This window comes from Puntigrus tetrazona, chromosome 21 (assembly GCF_018831695.1).
Source record: "Puntigrus tetrazona isolate hp1 chromosome 21, ASM1883169v1, whole genome shotgun sequence".
NCBI classification, from domain to species: domain Eukaryota; kingdom Metazoa; phylum Chordata; class Actinopteri; order Cypriniformes; family Cyprinidae; genus Puntigrus; species Puntigrus tetrazona.
The window spans coordinates 1,080,624-1,107,169 of NC_056719.1; the positions used below are offsets into that span (position 1 = coordinate 1,080,624).

General features: G+C 38.1%; 1 protein-coding gene across 17 annotated transcripts in view; it reads right to left on the reverse strand.

Annotated features, from left to right (window-relative positions):
• cast (calpastatin) overlaps nt 1–26,154 on the reverse strand; it is a 28,238-nt gene extending 2,084 nt beyond the window's left edge. The window contains exons 1-31 of one of the 17 annotated variants that reach the window (XM_043220842.1): nt 26,095–26,154; nt 24,285–24,338; nt 11,044–11,106; nt 9,666–9,821; nt 9,134–9,214; nt 8,663–8,767; nt 7,621–7,665; nt 7,429–7,524; nt 7,224–7,304; nt 6,668–6,718; nt 5,576–5,659; nt 5,264–5,338; nt 5,076–5,189; nt 4,634–4,735; nt 4,407–4,523; nt 4,126–4,224; nt 3,964–4,014; nt 3,776–3,826; nt 3,332–3,382; nt 2,977–3,051; nt 2,820–2,882; nt 2,564–2,650; nt 2,364–2,480; nt 2,117–2,230; nt 1,544–1,654; nt 1,355–1,459; nt 935–1,027; nt 806–847; nt 551–676; nt 389–472; nt 164–196 (exon numbers count right to left, since the gene is read on the reverse strand). In XM_043220842.1, the coding sequence (XP_043076777.1) occupies nt 164–196; nt 389–472; nt 551–676; nt 806–847; nt 935–1,027; nt 1,355–1,459; nt 1,544–1,654; nt 2,117–2,230; nt 2,364–2,480; nt 2,564–2,650; nt 2,820–2,882; nt 2,977–3,051; nt 3,332–3,382; nt 3,776–3,826; nt 3,964–4,014; nt 4,126–4,224; nt 4,407–4,523; nt 4,634–4,735; nt 5,076–5,189; nt 5,264–5,338; nt 5,576–5,659; nt 6,668–6,718; nt 7,224–7,304; nt 7,429–7,524; nt 7,621–7,665; nt 8,663–8,767; nt 9,134–9,214; nt 9,666–9,821; nt 11,044–11,106; nt 24,285–24,338; nt 26,095–26,139 (2,571 nt within the window). In that variant the 5' untranslated portion in view covers nt 26,140–26,154. Of the gene's footprint in view, nt 1–163; nt 197–388; nt 473–550; nt 677–805; nt 848–934; nt 1,028–1,354; nt 1,460–1,543; nt 1,655–2,116; nt 2,231–2,363; nt 2,481–2,563; nt 2,651–2,819; nt 2,883–2,976; nt 3,052–3,331; nt 3,383–3,775; nt 3,827–3,963; nt 4,015–4,125; nt 4,225–4,406; nt 4,524–4,633; nt 4,736–5,075; nt 5,190–5,263; nt 5,339–5,575; nt 5,660–6,667; nt 6,719–7,223; nt 7,305–7,428; nt 7,525–7,620; nt 7,666–8,662; nt 8,768–9,133; nt 9,215–9,665; nt 9,822–11,043; nt 11,107–14,921; nt 15,068–21,258; nt 21,446–24,284; nt 24,339–24,852; nt 24,996–26,094 lie in introns of those variants that run through there. The other 16 variants (XM_043220843.1, XM_043220844.1, XM_043220841.1 and 13 more) reach the window with 16 other exon arrangements.
• Nucleotides 26,155–26,546: the final 392 nt, after the last annotated feature.

A 26,546-nucleotide genomic window follows, 5' to 3' on the forward strand; every position in this document is an offset into this window, starting at 1 on the left:
TGAATGTGAATATAAACAGCCATGTGCTTGAGATTCAGCCGATGGAATAGTGACCGAATGGGATTTTTCGTTTTGAGTTTGTGTTTCTCCATGCTGCCGTTCACGAGTCAAAGCTACAGTGTGAGAACCAGCTTCATGCATTTGATTTCCAAACACAACCTACCTTTGGTTTAGACTTTGGTTTTGCACCCTTTGCCTGTAATCAGATAGAGACCCCTGATATAAACCGCTTTGAACCGGTACGAAGGGCCGGGGACGAAAAATCTGGTGCTCTTTCAGAATCGGCACGTGCATATTTTCCTGCTTTTTATCATCTCCTTTCCCTCTTTCACTTAAATGGTAGATTTTAATAGAATAACATGCGAAAGTCAAATGTGTTTTTTTTTACCTTTGGTTTGCTGTCTTTGGCTTTAGGGTCAGTGAGGTTGGGAATCACTGTTTCCGCCAGCTTGTCTAAAACCGGACCCGATGCCTGTAAACAAAAAAATTACTATAAGGATTAGTAAAAGAGTTTCGAGAGATGTTACTTTCACGGGTTTATTTGTGGTACCTTAAATGTTGGCGGTTGTGGTTCAGGGGTGAAGCGTTGGGCGTCGGGTGCTGAGGGCTTCACGGGCGGTACTGAAGAAAACTCACTAGACAGCATCTCAAGGGCCGTTGTGTCGTCGATTGATGCCTGAGAGAAGGACAGACAGACAGTCAAATGTCTACAATGATTCTCAATGATCAAAAATACAGAAATGTTTGCTGAAGTTATGAATGAATCGTAAGATGGTATGTATAAATCTGTATTAAAAAAAAGTACCTGCTTTGGTTTGACGTCTTTCTGCTTTGCTGCTTCAAATGCCTGCGATGGAGACGGAAGAATAAGTGGAAAATTTGTTGTGTGTTTGGTTGTAGTTACTAAATGAATTCCGCTGGTAAAGAAAGTCACCTTGCGCTCTTCCTCTGTGAACCGATGATCGGGTGGAAGGGTGTCATCTCTCTCACCCGGTTTAGTCACTTTTTCCTCCACGATATTCTTTTCCTGTAGTGTGAAGAAAGATGGTGAGAACTTCAGGATCCAGTACATAATTTAGTTTCACCTTCACGTAGAGTTAAACTGATTTTGCTGCTGGTGTGCCTTTAAGCAGAGTATATAAACGTATGTCGATATTTGCATGCGAAATTAGCATCTTTGCCAAACAAACGCTTAGGATAATAGATTTAAATGAACTTCAGCCAGATTTCCGTATGCACAGTGGCAGGAAGCACAAGGTTTGGCGGTTCCCCTCACATTTTATTCTTTAAAAAGGTGTTTGTCCGGCTCAATTGCAATAGATGGTTAAAACATGGTTACTAACTGGGGTGGTACCTTAACGACGTCTTTAGGCCGGACAGGGGCGGGTTCAGGGGCTCCTTTAATGTCTGCTAAAGTGTCTGACAGGGCATCCAAAGCCGTTGAGGTACCTTCTGACATCTTTAACAAACAGTAGAAGAAATGTTAGCATAGAAGGAACTGTGACGATGCAGATGTATAAATATGGATAAATTAGATGTTTACCTGTCTGTCAGGATGGGGTGGGCCAGAGACGGCCGACTGAACCTTAGATGCAGAAGAAGGAGCAACAAAATCACCCGCAAGAGCATCTAAAGCAAAATCTGAATCTGAAGGCTAAAGAACAAAGTGAGAAAAGAGACAAGAGAGGTGTAAATAAACATGGAAGTAATATCGAGATTAAATATATGCATACAACTATTCAAACGTTAAAAAAGAATGTTTTTTAAAAGAAAATGATACTTTAAGTCAGCAAGGATGCATTTAATTGACCGAAACTGACAGTATTTGTATGGCATTAATGTTACAAAATATTTTTTTTCAAATAAATGCCGTCCTTTTGAACTTACTATTCATCAAGAATCTTGAAATTTAGAGGTTTAAAGGTTTGAAATATATTGTAATCATTTTGCAATTATATTTACTGTATTATCACATAACAAACACAGCCTTGGTGAGTATAAGAGACTTCTTTAAAAAAGGAAAAAAAACTTTTTAAAAGACATTGGCATATTCATTTTTAAAGATATTGACATATTCAGATTTCATTTGTGATGATTATTATTTCAGGAATCTCACTTTAGCGGGAGACTTAGAGGCAGGACAAGCGGGGATCTTGGCAGCCGGTGCCTCAGAAGAGGTTGTAAAGCCGCCAGACAGAATATCCAGAGCTTCAGTAGTGTCTAAGGAGGGCTGTGACACAAAAAACATCCACCAATCAAATCGCAGGATCCAGCAACGCTGACCAATCATTACACACATCCACGAGACTTTCTGAAAGACAATCAGTGTCACATTATGCAGAAGGCTATGACAGCGCTATTACCTCTTTCTCGGGAGGAGGATATTTCTTGAGCTCTTCCTCTGAGAATCTGTAATCTGGTGGGAGCGTGTCATCTCTCTCTCCGACACGAACTCCCTTTTTTGATGTCACATCCTTCTCCTGCTCAAAAAACATTCATTAGTGTCAAAAAACGATGACACGTTTACATTTGTAAATGAAAAACATAAGCATAGGATTATTACATGAACGATGTCCTTGGGTTTGAGTTCGGGTACTTTTTTGGGTGGCTCTGGTTTACCCAGTGTGTCGCCCAGAGCGCTGAGAGCGTCCTATACATGAGAGAGCAGGACAAAAAAAGAGAGCGATATTAAAAAACTGGAGGGTCCAGAAAGATGAACATCGGTTCTAATATTAAATTACTAAAAGTACTATTGTTATGCTTTATATGACCAGTTTCATGTATTTGCGTGACCTTTGTGATTATATTTTTTTCAGTACCTCATCTGCCTGTGGTGATTGTGGAGGGCCTGGCGGGACAGTTTTAGGAGCACCCGAAGAAACCTACAGGAATAGAATAGGATAGAAAAATATTCTTTTAAGGGGAAAGCAAATACACAAAATAGTGGACAGAGTACAATAACAGCAATGAACCAACCTTAGGCACAGACTTTGCAGTAGCCACAAAATCACCTGCCAGAGCATCCAGCGCTGATAATTCATCTACTTTAGGCTAAAAGAAGATTAGAAAGACAGAAAACATTGACATCATTTTTTTGCATTATTACAAAGCATTCTGGAATACTTGATTAATTGCTGCATTCCATCTTCAAATTACTTTTACTGTACTATTGATGATTTTCCCAAATGTGTCACTCCACGGTGACGTTCTCATCCCAAATAATCAATATTTCAGGTACAGGTATTCATTTGCTAAGCCAAAAGTTATATAATGTAGGGTCAGCCAGTCATTAAACAAAATAAACAGTAAAAGACCTCCACGACTATCCTACCTTGGGAACATCTTTAGTTTTCTCAGGAACCCCAGCAGGTTTCTTTGTTTCCTGATTTGATAAATGACCAGTTGTTAAACAGCTATTTGAATGCTCAAATCTACATAATGCAACACTGTTATGTTACTAGTGTATGTTAACATAAACTTATTTTCCTTTTGAGGAACACAAGAAGCCTCACCAAGATATTTTGAAGAATGTTGGTAACTAAACAACTGGTAGCCACTGACGTCCATAACATCGAAAAATGCTGTGAACGTCAATAGCTAACTGCAATTGTTTGATTAGCTACCAACGACCTATTTTTCAAAATATCTTATTTTGTGTTTAACAGAAGAAACGAATTCATACAGGTTTGGAGCAACTTATGGTTGAGTAAATGATGAATTTAATTTTTGTTTGAACTATTGGTTACAAACAGCAGCAGTGAAACAGCTTTCCTACCTTGGGAGCATCTTTAGTTTTCTCAGGAACCCCAGCAGACTTCTTTGTTTCCTGATTGAATAATTACGGGTCAAACTAATGTATAAACGTGTACTAATGTTATGTTGTTAATTCTGCTTTGAGGAGGAACAAAACGAGGAACGGTGAATTGAGCAACACCACAAACAACACAGAAACAGCTTTCCTACCTTAGGAGCTTCTTTAGCCTTTTCAGGAACCGCTTCGGGCTTTTTCTTTTCCTGATAAGAACAATTAACTGTGTTCAACTGAATGCAAATTATAAGATTTAAATCATGTAATAATGTTCTTATATTGTCTTATTTTTAATGAACATTTTTGTAAATTATTACCTGTGAAGGAGGAACGGGGGCCTTAACAACCGGTGGAGCTGTGGTCTCCGTGAAACCTCCAGAAAGAAAGTCCAGTGCATCATCTGTGTTTATTGAGGGCTGAGAAAGACATCCACCAATCAGAACACAGCATCCAGCGACGGCAGCCAATCACAAACGCACCGTTATCATAACACGTTTTTGCTCACATAAGTCAAAATAGATAGAAAGTATTAAATAAGAATGAACGCTCATAGAAGACGACCATTTGATATTTTTGCATATTGTATTTATCGTCTGACCTCTTTCTGAGGAGGAGGATATTTCTTGAGCTCTTCCTCTGAGAATCTGTAATCTGGTGGGAGCGTGTCATCTCTCTCTCCGACACGAACTCCCTTCTCTGATGTCTGTTTCTTCTCCTGCTCAAAAAAAAAAAAAAAAAAAAAAAAAAACATTTTTAAAAACGTATAGAAAAAACATTATTAAAATAAGTTTTTCTAAAATAATAAAGAATAAACAGAAGTAATACATCAACTATCTGCCCAGGTTTGAGTTCAGGTAATTTTTTGGGTGGTTCTTGAGTGCCCAGTGTGTCGCCCAAAGCGCCGAGAGCGTCCAGAGACATGTCCAACTGAAAGAGAAAATGGACACTATTTTAATTGATTTCATAATTAACAAAAAAAAAAAAATTAACCCCCCCGGTTTCACAGACAAGGCTTAAGCTGAAGAAACTTGCACTGGCTGATCTTCAGACATGTCTGTACCTTTGTTTTGTCTCAAAAAGCATACCAGTAATGTTTTTTTTTCTAAAAATACTTTAATGAAATAATATTCATCAAGTATTTTAAGTATTTAGTTTCACGCAAAGGATTAGGGCATTTAAGTATTTTTAGAAAAAAATAACATTACTGGTATGCTTTCTGAGACAAAACAAAGGTGCAGTATCAAGTGGAAAAGAGTTGTTAACTGACCTCATCTGTCTTTGGTTTAGCTGGTTGTGCAGGGGTCTCGATCCTGGCTTTCTTGTCAGCTGGTGGAGCAGGTGATTTGGTTACAGTAGCAGCCTGAGATATTGCCGGTTGTTTCTGCACAAGAAGGGAGAGGCATTTAGTTTTCGGAAAGGGTTAAATTATGTCGCAGTGTTTTAAAATGCTGTTACCTGAGAGGGTGGAGGGGGGGCAAAGTTGGAGATGCCTGCAGAACGAACATCGACCGCTCCTACCGTTTCAGTTTTCTGGAAAACAGTGGAAAAAATGTCATACAAAGAAATAAACTTTGCATAGAGTCAAGATTATGCATTTATAAATGAACTAATCTAATACGTCTAAAGCCAAGGTTTCATAAAGAAGGACATATCTGTGTTTAAACAAAATTCTATTGCAAAAAGATCATTAGAATTGTGGGGCTCGGCATGAAATAGTTGGAAAACCCCTGAATCACGCAAATGCATATCAAACGTTTGTCAACATACCACATCTGTCTTCTTTGGAGCAGGCGGCGCTGAAGACACAAACCCAGCTGAGAGGGAGTCCAGTGCCTCGTCTGTGCTTATAGGCTTTTAGAAAACATTAAACAATCATATGTATATGAAAATAATGAAACAGAATTGTGCAGAAAAAAAATCGAATAATGCAATTCACTAATAAACCATAAGTGGGAGCCAAAAGCTAAATTTTGAGGAAATAACAAACGGCACGCTCCCTTGCAGGAAAAGTACAGACACACCCTCTGCATACCAAGACATTAATAACACACTGTATTCACGCGCAACTTATTATACAATCGCCAGCTGAATAAGCTAAGCACTCTATGAACAATCAGGGGAAAATCGAAAAATGTATACAAAAATACTGAGACGCTGATCACAATATTCAGAGAAGTGAATGGGGGGGGCGAAGGGTGCTTACACAAAACTTGTATTGCATAATAATAAGAATACAGCAGAGGTTAGATGAGTGTGCTTGCATGTGTTGATTGGGCAACAATGTGCAGAAAGTGAATGAGTGATTGATTTGTGTTTGCTTCTGTTTGCTTGCCAACACCCATAGAACAAGCTAAATGTTGGGCACTAAATTACAGTGGAAAGGGAGATGATAAATAATGGTAAGGTGACTAAATATCGGTGAGATGCCAATTGTCTCATAAACAAGTCATAAGTGAGTGCATATGCAAAGTATGGGCCATATTCAATAAATGTGCATATTGTGTGCAATGTTTTCATACTGACAAAATTATTTATTAATGCCTATATAAAACATGGTTTGGATTTATTATGCGAATACTCTTTTGAAATACTCCAAATTAATAAGATTACATCGAAGGTAAGAACAAATATATATGTAACTATGTAACTAATATACATGTAAGCTTGCGTGAGGCCCAGTGACAGAAAGTCAAGGAGAACGCAGTGAGAAAGAGACAATAAAAGTGTGACAGTGATAAAAGTTGTGTTGGGAAGTAGGCAAGCAAACACTGGATACTTTAAAAGAGTGTGTGAACTACAAGAATGCGAGTCACATGGTTAGAACTGGGCTGAAAACAACACATTAGGCAGTTCTCCTACCTTGGGAACTTCCTTAGGCTTCTCAGGAACTCCAGCATGTGTTTTCTTTTCCTGAACAGACAAATTAACAATGCTTAGATTCAAAGATGAATGAATTAGTGACTTAAAATTTATTGGAAAACATGCATAAAACAATAAAAACAAGCAAAAAAAAAACCCAGCCTCAAATACTTTCAAACATCAGTAAGCTATAATTAAAAAGGCAATATTCATGGAGGCATTATGAAAATAAAACTAAAATGTCAGTAGAGAGAGAAAGAATGAATGAACCCCAAAAACACAGTATGGCTTCAGAAGTATTGTAAAATGGTACACAATCCCTACTTTGGGATCATTTTATCATGCTTTTGAGTGAATATTGTTTTATGCTTAAAAGCCTTGATATCCATTAATTGTAATTGCATGGAAAAGAACAATTAGCATATTCTACAAAATACTTATTTTGTGTTGCATGGAAGAAAATAAATCATCCCTGTTTGAAACAATGTGTAATGAACTCTAACAACTCCATAAGAAGAACACAAAGGGTTAAGAATACGTTTGATCTCCAACTGACCAGGTCTGCTCGTCTGTATCCGGGCGGCAATGTGTCATCTCTCTCACCACAGATAACACCCTTCTCTGCTTTTACATTTGGCTGAGACATGCAATACACCCCATTACAAAACACACACACACTGTTAAATAATCAACATTCACAAACACATGCTATTACTGCTTAGGTTTTACGCATTGCTCAAATATGTACACTCATGCAGTACCTCTTTGACCTCTGGTCCGGTGAATGCTGGGACTTTCGGTGCCACAGGTTGTGATGACGGTAAAGTGCCAGACAGGGCATCAAACGGATCTAGAGCCTACACACACACATATAAAAATAAACTCAGTGGGATGTTTTTAAATACACGAGGTATCTAATAATCACACAACAGAAACCACAAAGATACACTAACCTCCGTACTGACTTTAGCTCCTGGAGCACCCACTTCCACTTGCACCTGCAGCACAAAGCAAATAACTTTTCTAGTATATTCTATACTGACATATCTGCACTGCACTACCCGACGTAATCATTCCTAGGTATTCCACACATTTTTCATTGGGAGTATTTTTCAGGACATTTTCATTCAAAATGTTTTCGAAAGAAGCCTCTTATGCATGCATTTATCAGAAATACTGTTAAATATTCAAACCGGCATTTACATGTAAAATTGTGAAATGTGAAATTCTGATTAAAAATAACATTCATTTCTGTGATGTAAAGCTGACTTTTCTGCAGCCACTGTTTTTGTCTTCAGTGTCACATGATTCTGTAGAAATCGTTCTAATATGCACAAGAAACCTTTATCATTACTATCACAAATAGAAACGTGGAAGTGACTAAACTTGTTTTCAGGATTCTTTAATAAACAGAAAGTTCAAAATAACTGTGTGTGGTAAAGTCTGTACTGACAAGATTTTGTGACATGATGCTGTCACTTTTGATAAAATCATAATTCTTTTATAATATGATATTTTATGAGCTTGGGGACTACATTGGAAAAGGTATTTGTTATACCACAAAATCATAAACAACTAAAGGCAAAATGAATGATTAAAAATTGTGAAGAAAGAAATTATATTAGAGGACCCAATACACGCTGTCTCTTATTCTTATTAGTACAAACTAATCTTAAAAAAATATTTTCCAGATGATTCACAGCCTTTCTAACATTTCATGCCAATGTATATGCTATATGGAGAAGTGACAGAAGTGGCTCTAGATCCTGCAGTTATGTTTTGAATTGTTGAGTTCAGACTTGGTGGTAGCAGTTAGTATAAAAAAAAACTTTCCCCCAAAAGCCCTTTTAAAAAATACAATAGAACAGACATTTTCTTTTTAAGCACAAATGTCTCACATTTGCACCTTTAGCCTGAGAATGTGGGGGTAAAATAACAACGCTCATGTAATTTTGGTGCATTCCCGATGGTCCTTTTTTCACTCCATTAAAGTACCTTTTGAGCACTTGTCTGCTTTTGGGCACTGGCCGGGGGTGAGGGCTTCCCAACAGCCGGGTCCACCTTAGCAGGTCCAGGTTTGGATGAAGGAATGGTTGTACTCTATCAGGAGCATACGCGCGGCGTATATGAGCACCAAGTTGAAAAACAAAGCTGAGCAATTGTGCAGCCAAAGCAAGCCCAGAAAGTGAAGGCATAGAAAGATAAGACCCCTGTCTTATCTCTTAAGAAGTAGAATGATGCAACTCCTCACAAATGTGTGAAAGATGAATGCCATGAGAGTGGTAATGAGAGAATGAGACATTGCTCTGGTGGGACTATCCATCAAAAGAGAATTCTTGAAGAGAATAATATAATAACTGCAATAACTGGCATGCAGAAGATGATATCACAGATTTGGTACGTCGTTCGCAGAAGAATATGGACAAGAGAAGCCAAAACGCCATTGAATGCCGTGCATTGGTGTACCTGGGCCTTGTTATCCAGAGGGTCTGTGGGCTTCACTCCTGTTGTTCCAGAAGGTGCAGGTGTGGGTTTAGAGACTGTGGTCTGCAATCAGCATGCAGGAGTAAGATTCAAGATGCTCTTTAAGTATGAAGATGAGATGAGACGAATGGACAAAACCAAATCAAGGTGATTTGCAGATGAGGATTAGTTTCGAAATGGCAGAGGAGACAACCTGATGTTTAACCCAAAAAGTCATGAATGTGTTTAACGTTGAGACCCAAAGAATAAATCCCAAAAAACACCATCAGACAGAGAAATTTGTGCAACAAACAGCCCTACAGATGTTTTCCAGATGTTGTGGAAATGAAAACAGCCCAAAAGTCTTGTGTTAGTGTTTACCAAAAGTGTTAACCAAGAAAGAAAGAAAGTTAGGAAAGAAAGTCAAAAAAAATTTTTTTTTAAAGTGTAGAGTGTGGCCCTAATGAACCCCAGCGTGAAGAAGGTGTAAATAAGCCCATAGTCCAATCAAATCCAACTGGCGGATGGTGTCTACCTGTGGAGTAACTTGAGAAGGTCCTTTTTGAGTGGTGGTGACTCCTCCACCGCCTGCAGCTCCTGCAGCAGATGCTCCTGAAGGAGCTGCTGGGGTTGCAGGTGTGGTGCCAGGTTTGACAGTCACAGCTGCCGCAGACGATTGCGTAGATCCTTTCTACAATGCAGATGTGACAATGGCAATCATGTTTAGAGCACCGCAGCTCAACTGCACCAAAATAGTCTCGCAGAACACTTTTGCTGGACAGATATTTATTTGCATAGGAACATGAATGTGACCTTTATTTTTTCAGATATAGAACCTGATAACTTAGTAGTTTCGGGACCATTAATGATCACACAAACAGCAGTTAACAGCAAGCAAATCAAAAGCAACTCCAGCTGTAACTAGATTCAGGAAAGTGAGTCATAGGGCAGACACTCCTCATGGGAGACACCATGTCCTGCCACAACCAAATATCCCAACATGCTCTGTCCAAAGGCAGCAGATAACCACGAGAAAAATGAAAAGAACATTTATGTTAACAATTAAAGTCTCAATAAGCAAACAACAAAGTCCTCTAAGAGTCCATACAAATACAAAAGAAGTATATAAAGACTTCTTTGTCTTCATTGCTGTGATTTTTTTTTTCCTGTCCTCTCATAGATTTAATGGTGCTGGTTGTTAAATCGAGCCTCTTGACAACCAGACACAACACAATGCATACTGTGGCAGCAACTTTTGCACTGCCGAGAGGCCTTCCGCTTTTCTTCAGTTTTTCAGTCCACAAAAAGCCTGTATCTCATATTATTTCAAATAAGTTATTGCATGATGTCCCATGACTACTGGAGCATAAAAAAATTAAGCATTAAAAATGTATTTAGTTCTTCAGATGAAAGATCTTGCAACTGAGCATATCTAAAATTCCCTGATATTTCAGAAAAAAAGAGGAACTCTGTGGAGGAATCAGCTCTTAATAAACGATCAATTCATGCTACACATTATATGCAGATATTTAAAGTCATTTTCATAGTTAAGAATATAGACTTGAGATCAGAAGACAAAGTAGCTTTCGACATTTTTCATTAATGTGCTTTAAATGTTCTTTCACATAAACTTTATGTAAAACAATGAAATGTGAAATACTTTTCCTAGTTCTCTATTCATATACGAAACCACACCATATAAAAACACAGCAGCAAAATAGGCACCTGAATACTTTCAAGAAGGAAAAAGCAGATGACTATCTACATCCGTTGGAGACGCGATGGGTCGATAAAGCTGTAGAGTGCAATATAAACCTCTATGTGTAATATCTTTCCATCAGACAAATAACTAGGATAATGTGAATAAATGGAGTTGAAAAAGGGAACATTTGAAAAAAAAAGAAGGATTTTACCTCATATTGCGCAGGTTTCGCTGTGGAGACCTGAGATGTTGTGGTGGGTGTGACCTGCTGAGACTGCAAAAACAGAGACAGAAAGAGAAGAGTTGAGTGTTTGAGAAAACATAATGCATTTACATTATTATGAAAAGCATTATTGCTGTCAACAAAAAATAACCAGGGAACCCATTACATCCCTGACCGTCTAGCTACATTAAAAACAGCCAGAATCACATGCAAATCATGAGTTTTGTTTGAAACATGATGTCATGCCGAAGAGAGGAGAAACCCATGCATTATCAAACACGCTTAAATATGTGCGCATAATTTCAAATCCGAGCAGAAATGTTCCAAGTGCAAAGTCAATTTCTAATCAGACCGATCATTATTAATAGATAAGAATCAATATTTTGCTGACCACTCAAGTGATAACAATCCTAGATGACTTACTGTAAGGACTAAGGAGAACAGTAGCTCTAACGGTTCACAAACTGTATGTTAAACAAGGTCTTCTGAATTATAATAATAATGGCAAGAACTTCTAGCCATTCACCATATACAACTGCTTAAGGATAAACCTGGCTTTCTATTGGACTTCGCGTTTTATCTATTCTTCTTTCACCATATCAGTTTGTGAACATAGTATCAAGGAACACCCTACATGTAGATTTACCGCTTCGATGTTTCCTGAAGTGTTCTAACAAGCTCGGCAGGTTTTAGGTTATGTACTGAATGAGGGTGGATTGTTGATGACGACACACAAAGAACCAGAGATAATGATGGCACAGGACTCAATGTCCTTCATATGATTTTTATGATTTTGCCAATCCAGCAAGTGATTAGTTATGGGACGTTTTGTCAGCCACAGCATTTCAATTTACAGTATTGCACCGAACCCACTGTGAAATTTCATTTGTCCAAAATTCAATTCCACTTTAAACTCCACATTATATTTTTGTTTGTGTCACGTTGTCCTACATGACCAGCTTGACCAGCTTGACCAGCTTGACTATAATGCCATGGCAGGTCAGATGAACTAAAAATATAAAAAAATATAAAGATCGCTTCTTCTTTTTAAAGACTATTTTGTCCTTTTTCTTTCTTTTTTCCTTCTTCATTTTATTAGATGTAATTACTACAGCAAATAAATAAATGTGAATAATGACGACAAGACAATTATCATTATTTATTGTACAATTGTATAAAATTTAAATAATATTATCATTAATACTAATAATAGTAATAAAACTATACATGCATTGCATATATGTATCATAAAGTCTTTTAAGATTTATTGGTATTGATGAAAAATATTATGATTATACTTATATAATAGTAGTAATAATAATCACTTTTCAAAGGCTACTATTTGTAGCATAGAATTATTCTTGCACTCACGTTATTATAATAATACCAATATAATTATTCGAATAATAACTCTTGTGGTTGTTATTGTATTGTAACAAATCCACAATTTCTACCACATCTACATCTACCACATGTATAAATGTCATTCAGAAAGCTTCGAAGCTCAAGTATTTTACTGATATTTGACCACGCAAGGGCCTTTAGTGTACATCATCACACTCTTTCTCTGCGCCACTAAATAAAGATACACGAGCAGCTGTGATAATGAAAGCACTGGCTCTGAGCATATTGACAGCATTAGAAAAAAACTCTTGAAAATATTATTTTAGAAATACTTGGCTGATACCTCAATAACCCAACCCATTCAACAACAATAACACAGTAAAAGGTGGAAACCCTTAAGAGAGTTACTGTGTGTACGTGAATTGAATAAGCATGGGTGTAGAGCTAAATGTTGCGTGTAAGAAACCACCTAGATGCATGCTTTTTAGTCAGATAAACACTATGCATGCGCAGCAATTAAAAAAGCAAAGCATTATGGGTAAATTTGTAGGTAAACACGGGGCAGGTTCCATTTTTAAAAAGACAAGAAGCACCGAAATGAATCTGATGCTGACTCAGTGCACTTAAAATAGAAGTAAACATTCCACAGACCACAATGTAACCACAACAGAAAATCCTACCAAATAATGACGGAGTCAGCAATAATTTTTCTATTAAATCTTATGACAAAAATAGTCTAGGATGCGTTTTGCTGATGTCACTGACAAAGACTACGTGTCAGTACCCCAAAATAGGCAAGAATGCACACATGATTCAGACCAGCCTTAATGACAAGCTCACATTGTCATCTTAAGATCATGATGGTCAAAATTACTAAATAACTATCTGGCTATCACAGATAGATCCTTCACGCAATATCTGTGCACATTTAACAGAACGGTCCAAGTTTGACAGCTCCTCCTAGAAACCACGGCTTGTTAGCGGGCGTTAGCGAATGTTACAAAGGAAATAGCAACACGGGTTAGGTACAAACCACACAGGTCTTCTCCGACCTGTTCTAGCCTCTGAGCCACTGCCCTCTTCTAATTCATCTACATACTGAAGAAGCATGTTTGGTGGAGTCGCACGTTGAATCAGTAGACACACCCTTTTAGCATAACAACTGGTCATTTGTAAATATAAGTAAGCTACGTTAGCATTGATGCTTACATCCCAATACCTCAAACCCTCAATAGCACTAAACAGAAAAAAAGCTGTGGTTTATAGGTCTTTTGTCACTAGTTTTACCTCATTTTACCTAAACAAAAATTATGACTAATGCACTTCTCCACCCAAATTACCACAAAAGTACACTCGTAAACCCTCTGTAGCTAAAGAAAGTTAATTCGTTATGTGACGTTCAAATCATTTGTCAAAGTCTTGCTATTAGGTAAATGCTATGACGACGACATTTCTGTATTATGACAACTAAGATGTGATGACGATATGATGTTAGCGTTGAGGTTTAAGGATGGGCAGGTTTTACTGGCATAATGAGAGGTTCAGTAGCACACAGATTAGTATGACACAAGGCAGATTGTATTTCAAGACCAACTTGTTAAGTGACAGCAAACAGTTCTGGGACTAATGAAGTGATTTATGTATTGTGAGTTCTGTATTGATTCTGACTCATAATAACTTGTCTTTTTTAGTCTTTTTGTTGGCTTTTGCATTACAAACCCCATACCTTTATTATGTGGTAACATCCTAGATGTGGAAAATGACTTCAAGTTGCCACTTGCAAGCAGTCAAACATGCACTTAAAGTATGTACTTTATGTCCGGCAGCAAAGTATAGGCTACATGTAACGCAATGTAACTGAGGAAAATGCATTAGGTTTGTTTAACCTGTTAAGAACTACATTCTTGTGAGTCCACAGCTTAAGTTTAAAGTTGAGGTATGTAAAAGTTGTCCAGAACAGTTCATAATGACACTATAGTGCAAACTAAGCAAGTCTATGCTAGATTCCACCAAAACCTGTAACCAATCAGACAGGGTGTAGCGTGCTTGTTGCATTACAAAACAAATTAATTATGCAGCTACGCTTCCAGTCATGAAATATTACCTCTTGCCACGAGCGCTAGTCAAAATGGAAGGTTGCAAAGTATGAAAATGGCACACTGAGGTCACAAACATCTAAAAAATGTGAGCATAGTGACAGGCAGCTCTCATTCTGACATGTAAAATTGCTTAAAACCTTCTAAACCTGAAAACCAATGCGCTACACGAAAACACTAAACTTAGTAACCAGCTGTTCAAACTATTTCCTGATAGTTTAGATGAAGTCTCCTTAGACATTATCGTAAGAAATGAACTGAGGCCCTTTTCAGTCTCTCAGACAACAATGAAACAAGCAGTTTCTTGCGTGCCAAAAGCACTGTAATCGTTTCCACAAACTGCAGTGCAGCTGGCACAATCTTCAGCTATAGGCAGGTACAGCGGCAGGAAACCACAGATAGAATGCAAGAGCTGTAGATACGTACCATCTGTAACAAAACCGAGAGTGTCCTGTTTCACTTTCGCCTGTAATCCAATCTAAAAGAGAGTCGCTTCAAATTCCCTCCGCTTGAAATATATAAAATATATCCCTTATGCACACATACAGTCATATACTAAGAGAAACACGCCCAGCAGTGAAGCCAGAAACCATAAACTCCTCCCACGCCACCACTTCAACAGCTGATGCCCCTCCCCCAAGTGTGGAAGCGTTCTGATTGGTCGAGAGTTAAGGGGTTCCGCCCATCTGCACAGCGAGCCAGGAAAAACAAACACAAGACTGTTTCCATACAACTAAGGAAGTAAGAGTTGGGGTGGTGGCTATGGGTTTCAAAGATGCAGTGGTTTGAAGGGGTATGGGCCGACCTGAACTGATAAGAAGTTGTGCAGTTTTCTGTAGAGGCCTGTGAAGAAAAAGACACAGTGCAAGCCTTCCAGTTCATGCCTGTCAGGCTGGGTGTGTCTGGTGCACTCACCGCTCAGGAATCTGAACTGCACAACCTACCATCAGTCCAGAGAAAGAGAGAAACAGCATCACATACGCATCAACCCGCCACACCCTGAGCATGGAAAAAGAACAGAGAGGGACTGAGAGAGAGAGAGAATGAGTTGATGCACATAAAAAAAGCCAAAGGATGAAAAACAACTGGGTGAGTCATAAGCCCTGCTTTAAACGGAAGCTCGGACTTGCTGCAGAATTAGAGCCAGCGCTTATGTAAGAGGAACATGGCGTAGTTACGTAGCCGCTGCACTGCCTTCATATACACTCCTACTGGTAAAACAAAAAGCTTTAACTGGTTTGTTTGTTCACACGGGATGCCATTTTGACTGCAAACCCTAAACGGGGCGAAACCAAGCGCACTTTTATGGTAGAAGGTTGCCATCTGGTGTACACATCGGGTGAAATCACACATCGGCTTGATCAGTGGGAAGGCCATGAAAATCCTAACTTTAATCTTCTTTTAATCTAACTTTTAATCTACTGACAATCTCTCTTTTAATAATTCATCTTTGGAGAATGAGTAATGATTTGATCATTAATGGTTAAATTAAAATAAAATAAAATAAAACACATTAAAAAAATTAAAGTAATTAGAATTATAGAGTGACACTATAGTAATTATAATTATAGTAACACTATAATTATAAAAAAAAATATATATATATATATATATATATATATATATATATATATATATATATATATATATATATATATATATAATATATAGTACAAGTACAAGTACTTAAGTGGCTAACAACAAAGGCTGATCTTGAAATTGTGTCCCAGGGAGCACAACAGCTGTGTCATTAATAACTACCATCATGCCAAAAATATAATTACTACCGTTTTCCTGTGCTGCTGTATACATTTATGTTAATACAGTAGCATATTCTGCATGACTTAAACGCTAATGCAATCTCACACAAAGCTTCCGTCCAGGTGACAAATCTCACACATCGGTGACAGCAAAATCAGTCGCAGCGAGTGTAGCTGGGTGGAGATTTTGAGGCTTATCACAAAACACATCAAACACCCTCATACACCCAGAATGGGTTTGCTTTAGTATTTGTTCTGGAATGCAGTTGCACTCCACAGAGCCACTTCTGAAGCAGGGGACCTTTAAATGAAGCCAAATAAGGAAAACAGGAAAGAGCCATTGACCAAACGCAACAGATAAGTTAAGTATCCTGTCCTGACAGAACGACCAAAACAACCAGATTAGATTTCTTTACCGCCCATCTGTTTAAAGTCAATGCAAACTGTCAATTCAACCCGTTTTACAACAATGATATAATGCATCACCAAAAGATATAGGGATTACTGTATCTGGGTTTTTTTTAAAGATCATTTCGGCATGGAGAGGTGCACGAACTGTGAATATGAAGCGGGCTTAAGCAGGACAAGTACCAGTGACTGGCTAAACAGCATAGCAACCCTTATCTGTTAATAAATGAGTCTGTCATCAGAGTCCCACCCAGACACAGAGGTCAAGATGTAGTGGTGATGAAATCTAAGAATGAATCTCAGAAGGCCAGAGAGCATATGTATGTGCAAATCAAGTTCTGCAGGCTCAGAACTGACAATCTGAATAGAAAACCTTGCAAAACAGACCAGGCTCTGTGAACGCTGTACACAACTCGGAGGTCACTCTGTTAAAACACTGCTCTGTTTGTTTCAGCGGGCCTTGACTTCTAATATAGTACAGGAAAGCTATCCATTAGCATTCCTATTCAACTCAATCTCAATTAAAACATGATTTTCGTGATAATTGCGGTGCTGTGATTTAGAGCCTGAAGAACTATTTTAAAATGTATTACGATAAAGACTTCAGACAAAATCTAAAAAGATTTTATCGTAGAGACCCCAAGTGCAATTTTCTGCCCCGTGGCGTCGTATTTTCTATTTAAACAGGCTGAATGGGAAATATATTAAATAATATTAAAGGTTTTCCCCTTTTAGCCAACATAAATAGCCTACAGAATTTAATATTGATTATAAAATATTCTAGAAGAATATTCTTATTTTAGAAGATGACTAAAATAGAAAGCTTTATAGCTAAAGGTCCATGTCTGACGGACTCAACTCCCATTTTGATTCAGTTAATGCATTTTCTTTCACTCGTGGCTTTCCATCTGTGGTCTGGGTGGCCTTAAAAGTTGGAAACTTTCACTGACCGAAGATACACAGCCCTAAAAGTACACAAAAAAAGCTTAATGTCACAATAGCGATACCTTTCGACAGACTGCAAGAAAGTGAGTAGATTATCTCACACACATACGCGCATATTTGACTCACAGGTCTTACAACATCTGACGTTTTCAACACACAAGGTGTGACGCTGATGAAGAAATAACCTTCAGGTGCGATCTGGTTGTGTCAGCACATTATGACGCAGAACATACAATAAACTAAAATTAAAGGGGTCCTATTACGCTTTTACGAATTTAGTCAGTGTGTAGTGTGTATGTTTGGACATAAAGAAAATCTACAAAGTTACGAGTCCAGTCCAGTGCAAGAGCTACAATGAATAAAGTTCTTGCTCTTTTCAGAATACTCGCTACAATGAATTGATATGCAAAATTTGGCAGCTTCTAATTTGCAGATTATCAATAATCTTAAAATTATGTTTGTAAAGTTTTATATTCATAAATCAAAAGTAACTCAGAAGAAACCATCATATATTACATTTTGTAACAATGATCAAAAAATATTCTTTGAAACACTTTCTAATATGAGATCACCAAACAAGAAGTATGTATGTAACTGGGCTAATATATAATTTTTTGGTTTTATTTATGTTTTTATTATTTTTCTGTGCTTTAACTTATATGTTTGTATTTAGTTTTGTTGTTGTTCTGCATTGAATGCTTGAGATGAACTTTGCCTTGTGTTTGCCTTGTGCTTTTGTGTAATTAAACTGAATAAAAAAAACGTAATTTGTGTCAGGCTGGGGAGAAAGGTATTATAATGATGCAAATTAAGTAAAAAATAATGTGTTTTTTAAACCACCACGCATAAAAGCATGTTCTAGAAGTAGTTATAAAATCAAGAAACTCCTAATAAATCCTGTATTTAATGTATTAAAATGAAAAAAGGAAGATTTTGAAACACTAAATCTCTTTTAGCTTTCCACACTTACACATAATCTAAAAAGTTGTTAAAAGTTAAAGTTGTAAAGTTAAAGTTGTATTAATGACTTTGAAAGTGACGTCCTGTGCGGCAACGTGTCTATATTTAGTAGTTTGTTCTCCGTGTGGTTTGTTGACGGAGTTTCTGTCCAAGAGTCAGGCATCTGAATTCAGTTTGCTGTCACTTGTTTATTCAAGCATAAAACATCTCAAAAAACAAGTTCTGTTCCAAAATTTAGTAAGCTGCCTTTTTGTCTACTGCCTGCTACACCTAAAGCATGCTGTGTACAAGGAAATCCAAAATTACATTAGAGCTATTTGTATTATATTTCTTTCAGGTGTCATAATGAACTTAGTTAGGGTTTGCGTTCTCCAAGACTCTTATAATTTAGCCAAAATGAGGCAGCTATCTTTTTAGGCAGCAAAATGATGTCTAACACATTTACGATGCTGTAAAATGTTGCTTGGGGAGGTACCTCGCTAGGATTTGGAACAGAGCTATGGTGGAAGGTAAAAAATAGTGCTCTTGTTGCTCAAGTGTGCACAGCTCATGATGTATGACATCGTGCTTGCTCAATGATTAGGCAATGAACGCGGTAATGTGTTTGATTCGGTCTCTGATCATGCTCCGAACATGCAGGAATCTCTTAAACAGCCTCAAGGGCATTCAAACCTTCAACGTACAAGGCCTGATGTTTTAACCTCTAAAAGACAGGCAGCACAAACACATTTTTGCATTAAAGATGAAGCTCCTGCATTCGGACAGTGTTCTGCATTAAGTCAACAGCAGATAAATCTAACAGTCCACCTCTGAGACAAAAATACCAGCTCATGCTTTAAATACACGATATTAGCTGCTGAATCTGCACACTTAACATACAGAAATAGAAATAGTTGTGTGCGCTATTGGAACTGGAGGCTGACGGCACACATGTTCAGATCAATAGCACGTCACTAACTGAGAGCACAAACCACTGTAGATCAATACACTCTTCTGCACTGTCACAATACACTCAGAACACTTCACAGTGGAATGAATACGTATAACACCCCCAACCAGAAAAGTCTTGCAACTGTATTTGTAATAAAAATGTTCTCCATGTAGTTTGCAGACTGATTTTCTGTCCAAGGGTTCGCCGATTCAAGCATATTGACTCAAAAACAGGTTCTCTTCCAAAATCTAGCCTTAATTTGAGATTTTATATTCATGCCAACCATTAAATTACAAATCTTTGCATAAATACATCATTTTAAATGCTACAACGTACAAAGACCAACTTTAGAATGATGGCAACGGTAAAATAAATGTAAGAAAAAACATGCCAATATTGATGGATACTGATAAATTTAACCAAATTGCTGAACTCTTACATTTTCAATGCTTAGTTTTATTTGATCATTATATATTTGATATTAGTTTGTGCAAGTATTAAAAAAAACCTGTCAAATACTATTAATTTTATCACCCTCATTCCTGCTATAAGACATTCAAAATAATTATCAAAATATGTTCTGCAAAAATTAATAGTGAATTAAAATTAAGATTTAATATTAAGAGATAATATGACAAAAGTCAGGTTAAGGCCTGAAAAGTTATAGTATGCGCTTATGTATGCACTATATACAGCTATACAACTTTTTTTTGTTGCATTTAAGAAAATCTGCATGTAACAATGCACATTCTCCACAGTGAAAGTGAGCAAGTGTCTTCCTTCGGGCCATTAACGTCAGTAGCTGATGCTGAACCGGGCTGACATGTTGCACTGTGGGAATGCGCAGCAGCTGGATAGCAGCCCATTTAACAACATTGGCTAACATCAGCCACATATATCAGAGAGCTCTGCTCATGCTCAAAATGACACAGCTCCCCATGACATCTGCATAACACCAGTTTTAGGTTGCAGGAAGTAGGCTGGTGAGATTAACGTCGCGAATGGCACTGGGAAAATGAACCAAAAGTAAGTCAAAACAAAGAATGCAATAAAAAGCATATGTTCAACTACTTAATTAAACCGCATTGTATTATGAATAACTTTTAACACAGAAACATTACAAATTCAGCAAAAAAAAAAAAAAAAAAAAAACTATAGTATTACATTCATACACTATGAAGTTAATAGTTCCAGAAGTCTTTTTTTTTTGGTACATTACCATAAAAGAACCGTTAAGTCCAAGAACATTTCAAGTCTAAAAAATCTTTTTCCACTACAAACTTTTTGTGAAGGAAAGATTTCATCGATGTTAAAGGTTCTTTATATAACCATGGACGCCAATAGAACCATAGGTGCAAACAGAGAACCTTTATGTAGTTTAGAACCATTCATAGTCTAATGAATCACAGTGCTCTTTTAAGAAACACACCCAGAAACGCTATCGACAAACAACCGCTGCGCATTGCAACACCTGGATTTGTCATAATACCGCCAGTAAGAGAGATAACGGAGACTGAAAAGTCCTTGGAAGCTGCAGCTTTATTTAAGTGCTAAAAGTCCCTACAGTTGCACTTTTTGTAAAACATTTCCCAGCATTCCTCACACATTCCAGCATTCCTCCTCCCTCAGACGGTTGCTGTGGGACCAAAGCCAAGACCTCCTGACCAGCACAATCTCATATCCTCACACCGTCAAGTCAGTCACTGCCCCTCAAACACAATGCTAAACAAACCCATGCATACACAATACTCTCTGAGACCTCAATACGGTTATATCCAGTAAGAGACACCTGTTGCTCTACAGCGACGTCCTGCAGGGCCGGTTGGTCCCGCGTGCCGCGGATCCAGCTGAAGATCTGGCCCATGTCTATCGGTGCTGAGTGTGTGACGCCGTCTCTGTGGCTCTGCTGTGTCTGCTGTCTGAGCTACAGCATGTTCCAGGCACAGGGAGCAGGGGGAGGAGCCAGGGGAGTGGTTAGGGCCAGTGGGCGGGGCTTTGCCACTTTACTGGAGGCGGAATCAAAAGGAAGGAGGGGAAGGAGGAATGGCTAAATAGGGAAGCACGTGGAATTTATACCTCCTGACCGAGACGTCTGACACTTTTAAAGCAGGGATAGCCAGGGCGTATGTGAACGTTCACACGGTATGATCCAAAGGTAAACGTTTATGGTTCTTTTTACGGTGCATTTCCAAGACGTGCACACTGCAACAAAGCAAGCTAATTCAAAGAAAGGTGCGATAACTTATATTTCATAGATGCAAGGAAATCAGGTGCCCACAGTTTTCTCAAATGCCTAATCACAACGCACTGTATCCACCCCAAATGCTGAGAACAAAGCATGCCAGTTGAGTGAGATATTTGTTGGGTGTGAACATCTAAAATTTTCAACTGACATCTCGTCAGATATGGACATGCAGTTAGGCGTGTTAGACAACTGAAGACAGCCAAACCTTGGTGTCAAGCCGGAGTCAAGCCCAGAAAGGTTTAAGTAGGTGGGCCTACATAAAATTAGGTCAAGTTTAGCATATAAATACTGCATATAAAAACACAGTACAACTGATCAATGCACAATACTAACAAAGTATTGATTAGGATTTGTTTGACTTTCAGCATTTAATAGCCTACAGTGCCTAAGCTAACACAGATAACAATGAGCAGCTGTACTTTTATCAAATAACATGCAGATGGTCTCGCAATCAGGTGTCTCTGTCAGTTCGCGTTTAAAGGATGGGATCAAACACTGCACTTATGCTTACGATGTTTCAGATCAGTAAATCAATCACCCACAGGAGGCTTTATTTGTAGGCGTTGCTAAGACTTGCATGTAGCTTCAAGCAAAGAAACTGGGTTCAGTCTTCTATCTTCTGTGTTTTACTACATTATATGATCTGAGAATAACATCGCAAATATGAAACCTCTTCTTCTGCAAAGTAGCATATTTACAATATAACACAATCCATCTGACCTCACGACTTATTTTAGGAGATATGAAAGCTCTCAAAGTCACCACCTGACTGGAAACGTTAACTTGCATTCCTGGGGGCTTCATTTCGACAGCCTTAATCAACAGCAGCACACTAAAACATTCAGTGTCAATCCTCATGATGTCGATTGAGAAAGAAGCCCAAAGGAACCTGATATTACATATGACACAACATGGCTAATTATTTCCACAGTGCTACTTAGAAATACACAAACACTGCAATTAGATAACACCAGTCAGGGTCAAACAGAGGGCAAAATATACTAAAGGACGAGCAAAATTACGAGGTCAATTTATTCATCCATTTTCCAGAATCCTGAATGTTTCGTGAGCAGCAAATCAGCATATTAGAATATTTTCTGAAAGATCATGTGACACTTAAGACTGGAGTAATGGCTGCTGCAAATTTAGCTTTCACATCGCAAATAACATTTAAAATGTTAAGTTCAACTAAACTGCAGCTAAAAGCCATGATGTCCAAATTTGAGTAATTCAATACATAAAGGAACGAGTGAAGCTTGAGCTCTCAAAGAAAAACATCCTGTGTTTGTGCAGACACACATGTGCAGACACACACACACACACACACAGCATGATTCTATAAAACAAAAGGTTTGACACACCCATATATCCTCCTGAAACTATCAGAAGCACTTAGACTCATGTTATATGAACATTAACTGACACGAACACCTGAAGGCAGAAGACTTCTAATTAATGTCTTAAGCTGTTAAAAAAAAATCTCTGATCCACAGACATGTAAATGCATGAGATAATAAAGCATGCATAATTACAGACACACCTGAGAGCTTTCGTCTGCAAGCTCACAGAGCAAGTCAAACCAGCTGTGTTATCTTGAGAAACACTCAAAGCTTTTTTTTATATTTTCTTTTTTTAAACTTCTGTATTCATAATATTCTAGCCGGCGTTATACAATTATATTGAGCTAAGCGGCCCCCGGGCATTGCCAGGCCGGTGCCGGTGTTTTTCAATGTAACTGGAGCACCAGATGAAGTAGAGTTTCAAGACATATATATAGTAACAAAATGTCCCTGAGAGCATTTTATGACACAGTCAAGGGATACCGAAACACTGCAGCCACACCAGGGGCCTTCTAGCAAACAAGTGCATTTCTAGTCATACAAAATCAATATTTTTAAAGCACTGCACATTCATAAATGCATTCCATCACTGTCTATGTGGGTATGGCTCTCTAAAGAAGATGGAGAATGGTGTCATAAAGGAATGCTGTTTTACATTTTCTGGGCTGGATGTGCAAACAAAGCAGGCCTGGGTGATAAAACATTCATGGCTTTGAAGAATTACAGTTCATATCTGTGACACTAGACTGACTGGGGGCAATAATTTAGTTAAACAGCAGGTCAGTGACTGGCTAGGACTTTCACGGGCCACAAGAGGGTGTCAACTCCCCATGAGAAGCCAATGCACCACAAGCATATTCTTGATGGTGTTGTGCAGGCATTAGACATATTGTTTTAGCAATTTAAATAAAATTCTATACATTTTTCAATCATTTACGGTGAACTGGATTCCAAGCTTTTTTTAAAAAAATCTATAGAAATTAACCTGATTTTTGCACGACTTTCCGTGCTTGGAAACACAGCTCTAAAAATATTATATTTCCAGGTTTTCTTTGACCGTGGGAACCCCAACAGTCATTGAGGTGGTACCCTTTATAAAGACAACTTTTGGTACTAATATGCAGCATGAAAATGTATAATACTTGACTTTTATTCTGAATTTGTCAGTATTTTCAAATGAAACTGAAGACTCTACCTTACCTGGAACCTTGAGGTCTGAGGAACATTGGCATTTTGTAACGAAGTGTCACCATGCTAATTAAGACAGAAACAAAGAAAAGTGACTTAGCGCCCTGTCAAAAACTGTACAATAAACTGAGAGCTCAACATGTTACTATGTTACATCTCTAAAGAATAAAACGCTACAAAAAGAGGAAAATAATCAACGGAATAATTCTTGAGAAAAACCTTTTTATGATTTTCGAAGCTATTAAATTATTTCAGGTTGACACTTTGCTGTTATGCAGCACATAAAAAGTCATTTAATTTTATTATTATTATTATTATTATTACAATTGCACAGCTGCTCCAGTATCCGTCACTTGAGGAAACTTTACGATCCATGCAAACGCATTAAAACTCAGTTTCACGACACTAAATACGACAACGCCCAACTTCTAATATTGACTTTGCGCTTTTTAATAACCGAACCTGTGCGTACAAGTACAAAGATCAACTTAATCCTCAAATGTTCACCGATCACTACGACTTTTTTTGTATTGTAATTTGGTTTTCTCGGCAGTTCAAATCATGGCACGGATCTACTTACGATGTTCGACCAATACTTTGCGTACGCCATGGCGGAGGACGAATCGTTTGAAGGCTACAAAGTTTGCTAGACTTCCTTGTGTTCCGTTCGCCAGCTTCTTTCATTCAAGTGAGGGCTGCTGTCTCGTTCTCGGATAGAGCCACTCCCGCGAGCGTGGGTACCAGAACACTAAAGATAATTGCAGCAAATAACTATTTGTGCCGGTATGTCTTGGTCGCACGATGTGGTGACCTCTTTTGCGTTTCTTTGCAATGCTTAATTTGCATTGCGCATAATGAAAAAAAAAATATGCAGAGAGGCAGAGTCTTTGTTTTATCACACAAGCATTCCTCTGTAGCGATTGCCCAACACCGTGGTTACGGAATATTTTTGTTTCTCTGTGCAGGTACTCTACGCATCTGCCTCGAAAACATGCTCGAAAGTCTAAAACGTATTTGCTGTGCATTAAAGCTTCACGAGGGTCGATTTTTTAAAAACATGCTCTATTTGACCATGCGATGTTTCAGTGTTAAGAACAAGAGCGTAAGTGAACATTTCTGATGGAACAAGACGATGCAGAAAATTATGAATCTTTCGGGGTTTTAGGAGTCCGAACCGAACCGCTCTTATGCTTATTTGAGTGCGCCGTGATGAATAGATTGCGATAAGATAATGTCCCACACAGATAGCCATAGCCACCCTATTTCATGTCAAATGCTTCGTAAGTTCGTAATTAAGTATCTGATTAGGATGATTCAAATGTGTTTAGGTTCACTAAAAAGAACCTGTTCATAAGAGTCATTCATTCTGGAATCGGAATGTACTCCGGTCAAACTGCAGGCTGTGTTTTTATTCACTGGTAAAAAACGACTCGTATGAATCATTCGTTTGGGAGTCAAATTTCACTGGTTGCGTTTAGGATTGGATGTGCCAAAGAGAACCGGCTCCTAAGAGTCAACCCTTAGAGAATCATTCTTTACTAGTCGGCCTGTATAGTTTGATTCACTCAAAAGAATCGGATTGTAAGAGTCATTCGTTCCGGAATCGAACCTTTGCAGATTACTGTAGTTTTCGCAGTAGATTGTTTACAGAAGACTGTTTACAGAAAAAATCAGGAAACACGTTCTCACCAACGTAAAGTTCAGTGTCTGGTGAATGCGCCCTCGGTAAAAAGGAATCGGTTCAGAACGGTTCCCAACCTCAATCAATATGCTAACCTTCACGTAGTTACGCAAAATACTACATGCATGTAGGAAAACATACCTCCTTGTTTTTCTTACGACCGTGACATCTCTTTCTGTGCGGCATGTCTGAGGAATAAGATCACGGTCTTTAAAAACAGCGCAGCTTTGCTTTCACCAGTGGGCTTGTGGCACAGTATTTGCTCCTCCTGCGAACTGTGAAAAACCTGTGCCAGAGGCTTTGTGGAGGTTTGAGGTAAATTAAACCGTGTGTGCAACTTGCAGCGTGTGAGCAATAATGTTCGTTTCGAGGCTCTTTGTGCTTGCAAGCACGGTCTTCGTTCAAACAGAGCGTACGTTTCTGTATAAATGTACCCATGCAGACGTTTTATTATTTTATTTATCATTTCAATGCGTAGCTTATGCATTTTCTGATTGAGCAAACAGTGCCACGCCCCCTTAAATACGTTCTTCTCCCTGTTTTAAAGGAACAGTCTTATTACTCATTTTCTAAAGTGAAATTCTGAAGAAATG